The sequence below is a fragment of the Perca fluviatilis genome, chromosome 10 (genome assembly GCF_010015445.1).
Source record: "Perca fluviatilis chromosome 10, GENO_Pfluv_1.0, whole genome shotgun sequence".
Lineage (NCBI taxonomy): Eukaryota > Metazoa > Chordata > Actinopteri > Perciformes > Percidae > Perca > Perca fluviatilis.
This window is the reverse complement of record NC_053121.1, coordinates 15021162-15032519: the sequence shown is the minus strand read 5'-3', so window position 1 is coordinate 15032519 and position 11358 is coordinate 15021162. Positions and strand designations below refer to the sequence as shown.

General features: G+C 43.7%; 1 protein-coding gene across 1 annotated transcript; it reads left to right on the top strand.

Annotated features, from left to right (window-relative positions):
* Window positions 1-251: 251 nt before the first annotated feature.
* On the top strand, window positions 252-3612 carry drd1a (dopamine receptor D1a). Its single transcript, XM_039814433.1, has 2 exons — window positions 252-742; window positions 1060-3612. The coding sequence occupies exon 2, from the start codon at window positions 1429-1431 to the stop codon at window positions 2545-2547; it is 1119 nt and encodes a 372-aa protein (XP_039670367.1). The 5' UTR covers window positions 252-742; window positions 1060-1428; the 3' UTR covers window positions 2548-3612.
* The last annotated feature ends 7746 nt before the right edge of the window (window positions 3613-11358 follow it).

The window sequence follows — 11358 nt, the reverse complement described above, 5'->3', positions numbered from 1 at the left end:
AATCCTTAAAAAAAGATGTGGGGGGTTATGTCCCTGCAGCTTGATTTCCCTCTCTGACGCAATTATTCTCTTTCTCCATCAGGTGGCCTCAGCGACCCACTGGCCGCGCATGTTTGGCCCCTTGTCCTGATTCAGTTTGAACAACTGCACCTTAAATGAGTTAAAGTAACACCCCAGTTCAGATTTAACTGGGTCAAATTAAGAGAAAGCACAGCTGGTAACAGGTGGGTTTAAAACCCCTAAACTGTGCACAAGAGGCGACTCATGACGCGCCAGGTGTTGCCTGCAGCTGTATATCGTGCTGTACACTATAATTGTGCAGTAGGCTATAGCGGGATTGGTCGCGGTCACGTCTCATTACTATGTACTTCACTTTCTCTTGAATGGGACAACGTCAGAGCGCCGGTGTGAGGCTGAAGCCGCAGGAGCGCACAGTTTTATTTGGGGGGGAATTTGGCCGCAGACGCGAGAAGAGGCTGCAGCCGGAGCGGTGATGGCTGAGTGACATTTGAGTACTGTGTGTGTCTGTGTGTCTGCCTGTTGTTTTATTTATTAGCGGTCAGCGACGTGGAGCCCGTCGGGGATATAATGGGACTGTTCCCTGGTTTGTTTTTGTCGGACATGGAGGCTGGGCGCCCTTTTGGATTGACTTTACGCTGTTTAGTTGTCACTGATGCGATGGGACGTTTGTTTTTGAAATATAAAATCATGCTACAGCTGACCGCGTCTCTGTGACTAAGAGGTGAGTATGATGATTAAGATAGATATTTTTGGGTATGCACGCAGGAAGGTGTGACTCTTGATTGGTCATGCCGTAATAATGACAATGCGCTCATGGGGGAAAATCCCTATTTATTCCGTTTGAAATCCGATCATTAACATGACAATACCCAATAAATTTGGCTATGACACACACATGTAGGATACCTCTAATTAGAACTTACATAAACAAGAAATCAAAATCAATTACTTTAACCCATGTTGCATTTTCATGACAAGAACTATTAAATGAATACAGATATATCCAACGTTGTATAATGCATTTCTTTAAATCCACAGGGCTGCTGATGACTTTAGTAAGCAGGCAGAGGATTCCTAACATTACAGCAGTTTGGGACCTACAAACTGGGCAGACAGAAGAGCTCATGACAATCAATACACTGAGGAATAAAGTTACCACTACCCTTTCAGCTCATCAGCACAAATTATGTCAAATCTAATTTACAAAGCCAGGGAGCAAATGTTCCGCCCAGAGAGGGTTTGCCTCGAACGTCTCATCCCTTGTTGTTTATCAGAAGATACAGCGATGGAGATTTTTTGCGAGGCTGAAGCACAGGAGCCTCCTAGATTCTAATCCTGTGGATGTAATGTAGTAAGACTCTTCAGCATGACTTAAATGAACCCTCCCCAGCCCTCACACGTTCAGGGATGGCGCTCTTGAACCTCACAACTGTAATCGACAATGGGTTTTTGGATGAGGCGCCGTCGGGCCGCGTCCTAACTGGCTGCTTCCTTTCGCTGCTCATCCTCACCACCTTGCTGGGAAACACGCTTGTTTGTGCCGCCGTCACCAAGTTTCGTCACCTGCGCTCCAAAGTGACCAACTTTTTTGTGATCTCGCTGGCCGTGTCAGACCTCTTGGTTGCCGTCTTGGTGATGCCGTGGAAAGCGGTGACAGAGATCGCCGGGTTCTGGCCGTTCGGCTCTTTCTGTGACACCTGGGTGGCTTTCGACATTATGTGCTCCACCGCGTCTATTTTGAACCTTTGTGTGATAAGCCTGGACCGCTACTGGGCCATCTCCAGCCCCTTTCGCTATGAGAGGAAGATGACACCCCGAGTGGCCTTTGTGATGATCAGTGTGGCCTGGACGCTGTCTGTGCTCATTTCCTTCATCCCGGTGCAGCTCAACTGGCACAAGGCCCACACTAAATCTTACACCCCTCTCACTGGGTCCTCTGGCTCTTTAGGTTTCAATGCTACATCTTACAGCACCCCAGAAAACTGTGACTCAAGCCTGAACAGGACCTACGCCATCTCCACCTCTCTCATAAGCTTTTACATCCCTGTGGCCATCATGGTGGCCACCTACACCCAGATATACCGCATTGCCCACAGACAGATCAGGAGGATCTCCGCCTTGGAGCGAGCGGCCGAAAGTGCCAAGAACAGACACGACAGCATTTGCGGAGGCTCCAGCATCGCAGAGTCCGAGAGCTCTTTCAAAATGACGTTCAACAGGGAGACCAAGGTGCTGAAGACGCTGTCGGTCATCATGGGGGTGTTTGTGTGCTGCTGGCTCCCGTTCTTCATTCTCAACTGCATGGTGCCCTTCTGTGAGCAGTCGAGCGGAGGGAAGGCTTTCCCCTGCATCAGCCCCACCACGTTTGACGTGTTCGTGTGGTTCGGCTGGGCTAATTCCTCCCTCAACCCCATCATCTATGCCTTCAATGCAGATTTCCGCAAGGCCTTCTCCATCCTGCTGGGCTGCCACAGACTGTATCCAGGAAGCCACAACATAGAGGAGGTCAGTCTAAACAAGAAATGACTCATGACTCTCTCATAGCACTGACTCATCCTTAATGCTAAGAGTCCTAGCGTTCCCGTAGAGGCCGGTCTGATCGACGAGGACGCTGCTCTCTGTGCTGACTCTTAGTGTGACTGAAGGATACGGTGACCCCACATGCACCCGTGTTTGCGTTAGGGCGAGTGGCCCCGTCCGTGCGCAGACTGTCAGAGTGAGCTTGCCGTGCTCATCGTGGCCGCTGCACTGTCTTCAAGCGGAAGACGCTCCTGAAAGAGGAGAGGGGGACTTGGGGATTGAGACAAAGACTCTGCGCTGTTGTGCCGGGGAGCTGGGAGTGCAGCGGTGCTGACCCGCCCCTGGGATAGATAATCCCATGACTGGGCAGCACACACCCTAATGCTGTCAGACACCGCTCTCTTCAATACCATCACACACACATACACAAACACAAACGCTGTCAAAACATGCTCCTCCAAATTCGGTGTAAATGCAGCACCCAGCATGCACTCTACGACAAATTACATGACAGCACACGGAAATACTGTTACTCATTACGTTCACATCCTGTGCTCTGCAAGGAGTCCAGCGTTAAAGCGTCAAACCAAATCATGTTTCTGCATAGATGAGCACCTAGGTAAAGTACATCCACATGTGACTTAATATTAAAGCAAGAATGAAAGCAGATTTGATTTTACATCCGGCTTAATCCATGAATGTTGGGATTTAAAAGGGAAGTGGACACTTATGAAAATGTGATCCGGATTTCTTTTGGAAGTGAAGGTACACAGAATCAAATCATTATAACTTGAAACCAAATTTACTCAACAGACACCTCGTAAATTATTTGTTTCACTGCTTGAAAGTGTTTTATGGATGAGTGTCTAATATTACTTTGTGTCCTGATTTTTTTCCTAAACAACAGCTGATGACCTTATTTAGGGAGAAGGAGGGACAGTAACAAAGGATTTGACTATTGTGCTTATTTAGGAGCTGATAAAGAATTGCAATCGACTGAATTATGTTTGGATAAATCAGTTTTATTTAGTTTGTTAAAGTGAATTATTAAAGGATAATCTTAGTATGCAACATGGGTCTTATTTTTCGAGGTTTGTCAGTCATTCCTATCAGTAATGATAACACTGTACTCACTAAAGTCATTGCTGACATCAGGGAACACTGATACCATCATGAAACACGAGCAGTCAGACAATCAGACCAGTTGAAAACCAGCCCACAGTATAGCCAGATTATTGAAACCACTATATAAGTGAACACACGTAAAATGTCACGAATATTCTTGATAGCACAAGCAAACTGTGTGTCGTGCACGAGGGCTGTCACTCTTTCAGAAATTCCAAGTTAGAACAAATTAGAACTAACACATAATTAGTTTTAATTTATCCGAAAACGCGACCTAATCTGTTGTGCCTCACTTGAGCGACAAGCTAAGGTTACTGCAATGAGGGCAAGAGGACATGCAATGGATTGGACGACCATTGGAGGAAATACAATACTGCCTGTTGCACTTCTACACCGCAAATTTTGATTTAAAAACACATAATTACAGATTCAATGTTTTCTAACTTCCCATTTTTGGACGGTAGTTCGAATTTAAAGTACAAAGTGACCGCCGTAGTCCACACAACTTAATTAAAGGTCCAATGACATGGTGCTCTTTGGATGCTTTTATATAGACCTTAGTGGTCCCCTAATACTGTATCTGAAGTCTCTTTCCCAAATTCAGCCTTGGTGCAGAATTACAGCCACTAGAGCCAGTCCTACATTGAGCTTTCGATGTACCATTTCTTTGTCTGTAGCTATTGAGGAGGAGAGAGGGGGGCAAGGTGGAGAGTGGGGGTGTGGCCTTGACCAACTGCCACTTTGCTCATTTGAAAGCCTTGATGTCTCTCTCTCATGGGTTGGCCAAATTCTCTGGGCGGGCAAAGCAGAGAAAGGGGAGGTAAGGGGAGGTAACCTTGACCAAGATTCCAGAACGGCTCATCTGAGCTTTCATTTTCTCAAAGGCAGAGCAGGATACCCAGGGCTCGGTTTACACCTATCACCATTTCAAGCCAATTGGGGACCATAGGCAGGCTGGGGGCCCTCATATTAATGTTAAAAAACCTCATAAAGTGAAATTTTCATGCCATGGGACCTTTAAATAAATGCAAACAACCAAGAGCGTTTTTTTTCTCCTATGAAGTTTGTGAGAGCTGAGGGTTTGTGTGTAACCTGCGGTCTGATTATCTAACCGCCTGTATTTCTTATCTTGCAGACATCTTTTGAAGATAATTTTTTAGGGCTTTTATTGCCTTTATGATATCTTCCGAATGATAAGAAAGGTAATAGGAAAAAATATATATTTTAGATTTTTTTTTGGGGGGCGGGGGACTGTCCCTTTAAAGAAACAGTTTTAGTAGCCATTTGGGAAATACACCTATTATCTGTCTTGCTTGACTTCTTGGCGTGCCTGGCAACCTCACAGTGACGACCAGACTCCAGGAAGTCCCCGCGCCCGGTCAAGTAATAGTCCCCTACGTAACCCTAAGTATAGTCTGGCTTTGCCAGAACCTTCCTCCACCGCGGCGCTGCGGAGGAGGGTCTGGCTAGTCCACACAGCATTCCGGGATGAGAGAAAAACATGCTCTGGTTTATTGGCATTTCTTTAAACCAATCACAATCGTCTTGGGCGGCGCTAAGCGCCGTGCGCCTCGGGAAGGAACTTGTTTTTGGTGGAATCTTTTAACAGCCTATGGGTGGAACATGTGTACGTTCAAAAGTTGTTTTAGTCGTGCAGAAAACAGAAAACTCAGACTGGACAGATAGTCTAGCTAGCTGTCTGGATTTACCCTGCAGAGATCCGAGGAAAGAAATCGACCGGAGTTTCAAATGCCAACACAAAGGAAGCCCAAGGCAACGAATATCCGGCCTAAATGAGTGAAATCCTGCGGAATTTCCGTCGGCAAACGGAGCAACCCCGAAAGTGAAACGTCAGTCGACATATTTTCACACTTCAGATCAATCAAATAACATATAACAAGTTAATTAGTGAGCTTTAGAGTTGCTGGTTTATTTTCTTTTTTACCAAGGAAGAATACACAAGAATTGTCCTATGAAGTGTAGCATTGGTGGACTATGAAGAACAGGGTGCATTGCCATCACAGTTACCTCTAATTTGGTGTACTGTATTTTGTTATAGTGCTTACTTGCGTCATTAGTTAGCTACAGTCAGCATTCATGACACAAACAAAAGCTGTAGGTGTTTGTACTTGGCTAAAAACAATCTTTTTCTGCAGTTGTTATAGAGGTCTGACGAATGGATATTTATGGTTATGCTACATTCATACTAGTATAGGTGTCTGCTTCAGCCATTTGGAAATCCCCAATGCACAGCTTAATAAAAGTGTGTGTCCAATTCCGTGAAGTCCACTGTGTGGTGTATGTATGTATGTATGCGTGTGCCTGGCTGTACGACTTTGACCTCCACAAATCAAACATCCTGAAGCACATTTCACACCAGAGTCTAAAGGGTAAAACCTAACGGGACCAGCTGTGTCTCACATCCAAAATTTCACTCTTGCATAACTCTGGCATTCATCTGGGTGATGTTTTGCCATCATTAGCAAAGTGAAAGGCCCATTCTGAAGTCGTGAATAGCCTGGAATAATATAGCAGAACAACCACTTTTGCCACCTAATATCCTAACTTTTGGCTTTGTTTCATTCATTCATTGCACTTAAGCTGTTTTTCACCCTCAAGTGATACACTGAACTCTTGCAACCATACCTAACAACTAGAAATACATTTCGGTCACAGCTTGAACGAGTAAAAGGTGACTGTAAATGTCAGGTTTTTAGTCATTCTGTACATCAAGGATGCACCTGTCACGTAAACTTACACACCCTAATTCATTCAGATGCTTGAATGGGAGTGAGAGGGAGAGCAGAGAGGCGATAAGTGACGTGTGATGGATTTCATTTTTGGGAGATTCAGTTCAGTTCACACATTCCCTCTGGCATCTGCCAGCTAATTCTTAAATGATAAATTAAATCATAATCCAAGTTGATTTGGATGTAAGCTTTTGTTTACCAAAGCTGATGAATATCTCTGTAGTGCCATGTCTTCAATAATCACGGATGAATTTTAAGCGTCTACCATGTAACCATGTCTTTTCACATAAACACTTTAAAGTGATTACATGTCATGAACCACTCTCATTAAACAGCACGTCTCAAAAGATTTAGAGGACAGATGATGTGAATCAAATTAACGTCAACGCTCATCGGAAATCTGAAAAAGTATAAATACCGTGATGATAACTCTTTCTGTCTCGCACAAACACACAAACGCAAAGTTGTCCTTTAAAGCCCACTTTCTCTCGGCCCCGGACTGTCCTTGCCTCTGTGAAACCTCCTCAAGCGTGCCACAGGAAGGGAACAGCAATTAATTTGACTGACATCATTCAGAGTGATGGCTGAGGTGGCGACAAGACAGGGTGTGTGTGTGCATGTGTGTGTGAGGGTGTTTATGTGTGTGGCGCAGCGGTACCATCACCTGCTCCAGTGCGTTATCCAGAGGCAACCACAAACAGAGAATTTGTTTGCTGTCGCTATCTTTTTGTTACAGCGGAGCTCGTCAGATTCTCAAAGCGATACTGTCTTTTTAGATTGGCACGTCGGTGAAGCGATGTTAGACGTGGCAACTTCAGATGATGCTAATGACTGGCCCTGGGGAAATGATTTACTGAGACAGGGAGGAGAGAGAAAGAAAGGGGCAAGGAGATAAGACAGAGTCTTATGTAAGTAGCAAGCAATGGCTATTTAAAAAGGAGACTCAAAGGATGCTCTGTAAATATCACATAACCCACAAGTATCACCAAAGTCAGACTGCTGTCACATCCATAATGAAGTAGCCTCTGTGCTCGCATGCTGATAGCTTGCAGGAACACCTGGATTTTTAATGCAGTTAATGATTTCTCTGTTGCCCTCCATCTTCAGTCGAGAGCTTGGGGAATGCAGATGCAATTAAACAGTTTGCAATAATTATGTATAACTCTCCATTAAATGTGTATTATAATTGCGCTAGATCCTAATGCATTTTTAATACCTCACACGACACCAGAGATGAATGCACTTTGCGTGATAAAAAAATAAATGCTGTTGCTCTTTTTTGTCCGTGTCTGCTCTATAGTCATTTATTTATCGATAGAGAAGGGCGAGATCAACCAGCACACATCCGGCCACTACTGCAACACCCGCTCACCCATCATTTCTGGGAAAACTGTTCATCTTTGTAAAAGCGCTGAATGCATTTTGTAAACACATTTTTCATCCAGCGCTTCAAAAATAGACGCGAGTTCGCCCAGCATATCTTTTGACCTTTAGTGTTCGTCCTTTGCGGCAATTCCCCTTCCTAGTTTACTCCCGCTCTTCATTTCTCTTTCTTATCACATCCCTTCGCTCTCTTCCTCCACCCTCGCTCTGTTTACTGCTTGTGCTGGAGGCCGGGGGCAGTGCCGTGTTGCCATTCGTCACTCCAACTGGCTCCAGTGGAGAGGACAGGCCCTTTGACCCTACCAATGGGAAAGGAGCAAGGCAACGAGGGGAAAGAGAGAGGGCTCTTCAGAGAGCGGAGGGGGAAAGGAATTATTACAGATGAAAGAGAGGGAGGGCACAACAAACGGGGACTTCCTGACTTTCAGCACTTTTTCCACAAGTGAAAGGAATACATTGGAATATACAGATGCATGTCGGATTAAAGGAAACGCTACAAACACTATTCTCCAAATTATATTTGGTGTTTTCATGACGGTGGCGGATAGAACAGTCTCACGTGTCGCTCCAAAAAATTCCCCATAGGGGTTAAAGGACAAATCCGGCGCAAAATGAACCTAGGGGTTAATAACACGTGTACCGAGTCGACCGTTCTCTGGGATATGTTTTCATGCTAATAGAATGTGACCAGTTTCAGCGCAAACCGCTAATTAGCTTATAGCGCTAGTCGTCGGGGCAGAGGGTAAAGTAAAAAGAAAGCGCTATTTCTAGACCACCAACAAGGCTCAAATTGCACCCCACTTCCACGGTAGCATAATGAGGGACACGAAAACGTGTGCATGCTAGAAATAGAACTGATGCCTATTTTTCACGCGACACGCAAGCCCGGTAGAAGCGTTTCCAGGCAAAATAGAATACGAAAATATGTTTATATGTCATTTAGACACAAATACATATTAATAAATGACATTTTGATGTTTGAAAGTCTCAAAAAAAGCTTCAAAAATGCGGGGAAGAAAATCGACAAAAACGTCAAAAATAGTCGTTCGACTGGTCGTGACCCCCAAGATGGCGCCTGCCTGTATACATGAACGGTACTGTCTTTATAAACTTCATCCTTTTAAAAACTGTCTGTAAACTTACAAAGTTCTCAATGCTTCGGTTTACATGTAGGGACCCTCATTATGCTACCGTGGATAAAAATAGTTGTTACTTTTTCTGATGTTTTTGGCACTTTTTTCAGCGATTAAAAAAAAAAAATTTGTTGAGTTTTCCCCAGGTTTTTTGTCACTGTTTTTGACGTCTTTGTCGATTTTCTTCCCTGCGTTTTTGAAGCTTTTTCCAACATTTTTGTCACTTCTTTTATCAGTTTTTCTTCAGATGTAAATATAATATAAAATTGAATAAAGCACACACATACACTATAGTGAACTGATCATTTATTTAACTTGTGAAGAGCGTTTTAAGGAACCAGCCACCTTATTTTTTTTCAAAGTTCGGTTGAAAGAAAACCCAAATTTCTGATACAGAAACTTTTTAAAAATGGGTTAAATCTGACCCGAGGACAACAGGAGGGTTAATTTGTCACCCATCTGTAGGTGGCAGGAAGTGAGAGTGAGTGAGAGCAAGAAACGATGCTGTTGCACATAGAGGTAAAGGAGAAGCAACAGGCTTCCTTATGAGACGAACATAGCAACTGTTCAGAAAACATCCTCATTAATCCACTTATCTAACTACCTCTTTCATCTGTTTTATTGTTTTATATGTATTGTTTATTTTTTTGTTCCCCTCATAAACTTCAGCGTAAATCATCTGAACTAAATATTAGAGAATATAATCCCTCATAAATTGATAGTTTCTATACTGTGTCATGGAGTGACCTCTACTGGACATGGGCCGAAAATGGAGATGAGTTGACCTGGGTCTTTGCTAAATTTGGCCTGATCAAATCCTCCAGAGAAATAAAGACAGATATGATGTGCCACATACAGTAATTGCTCATATTACACTCATCTCTGGCCTATCACAGACTGTCAATGTGGCACAGTAGAAAACATAACTGAAGCATGCTAAATGAGTACTAAATCAAGTCACTGAAAGCAGATCCAATTATACAATAATTAATAAGCCCGGTGCAAATGAGGCTGGCGGATGAATGGCGTTTTCAACGAGGGTGATGTCCACTCCAGCCGAACTCCACAGCTTAGCTGGAGAGAGGTGCTGTCTGGCGGCGACGGCTCTGAGTGGAGATCATGCTATTTAATGATGCCAATGTTAATGCTCACGCTGGTAGGATGCCCTCCGGGTGAAATGTGACGATGCGAATGCTAATCAGCTAGCTTGGGGGGGGGGAGCAGATGTGTCTTATCTCTTTAAGAGCACAACTTCAACAGCAGGAACTGACAGAGACAGAAAAACAGAGTGATTACTGACAACTATGCAGTGAAACTGAGATAGTTGTCCCTTCCACCTGGGCTTAAGATAGGTGATGGCTGCTGTGTGTCTGGCCCAAGTGTGTTAGTTAACAGTGCTGACCATGAGAGGATTGGAGCTGAGGCCACACCATGTGTGCCAATCGTTCTATGTTATGGTTCTATCTATGGCTGGGTTTACAACACAAAGGCATTATTGAATGAACAAACAAAGCATGTGACACATGGTGCTTCTTTGCATGGTTTCAGTTTTCAGTGGAACACAAAACATGAGGTGGTGATTCATACAATTTCATAATGATGTGTCAAAACACAACTTTACAACGTTGCTGTGGTCCACACCATCTCTGACAATGTTTGGTTAGCTTTCTGTTTAGGGACTAACAAGATCTCCCTTAAGATCTTTTATTAGTTTGAAGTTATGATGACAGCCAGCTGTGTCTCTTGCCTTGTGCCTCTTTGAAACAAACGTGTAGATTTCTCCAGAGAGTTGTGGCTTAATTCTAAACTACATATTCATTTAGACAACGTTGTGCATTCACACTGGAAAAGTAACAAAATTATGTCAATTCAAAGATGTCAATATGCATTCTAAATATGCTTGTTTTTTTTTAAGTGTGCTGCTGGTAGACACTACACTCCCACAATGCATTGCACAAATGGAATTGGCCTTTCTCAGCTTTCATTAAATGTATACAAACATTAGGCCTCTTTCACAATGGCTGCGTGGCGTGTCCGTTTTTATTTCGGCTCCCATGTTAACAGGTTAGAGCTTGCACACTGCCTGCGTGACACGCACGTCTCAGGCGCGCCGAAAACGTGTGCATGCTAGAAATTGAACTGACGCCTATTTTTCACGCGACACGCAAGCACGGTGGAAGCGTTTCCAGGCAAAATAGAATACGAAAAGATGTTTATATGTCATTTAGACACAAATACATATTAATAAATGACATTTTGATGTTTGAAAGTCTCAAATATACAAATATTGCACCTGTCAATACAGAACGAAATATTCTGTAGCCTATTTAGCCGTCAATACTGCCGACGTTGTCTTTGCTGTAATCAAATCAGTATATATTTATATTTAACATGAAGTATACTACTGCTTATCAATGGGAAACATA

Bases quoted from the DNA above. Each gene is read 5' to 3' on its own strand.
- drd1a (XM_039814433.1), top strand. From the start codon at position 1,429: ATGGCGCTCTTGAACCTCACAACTGTAATCGACAATGGGTTTTTGGAT.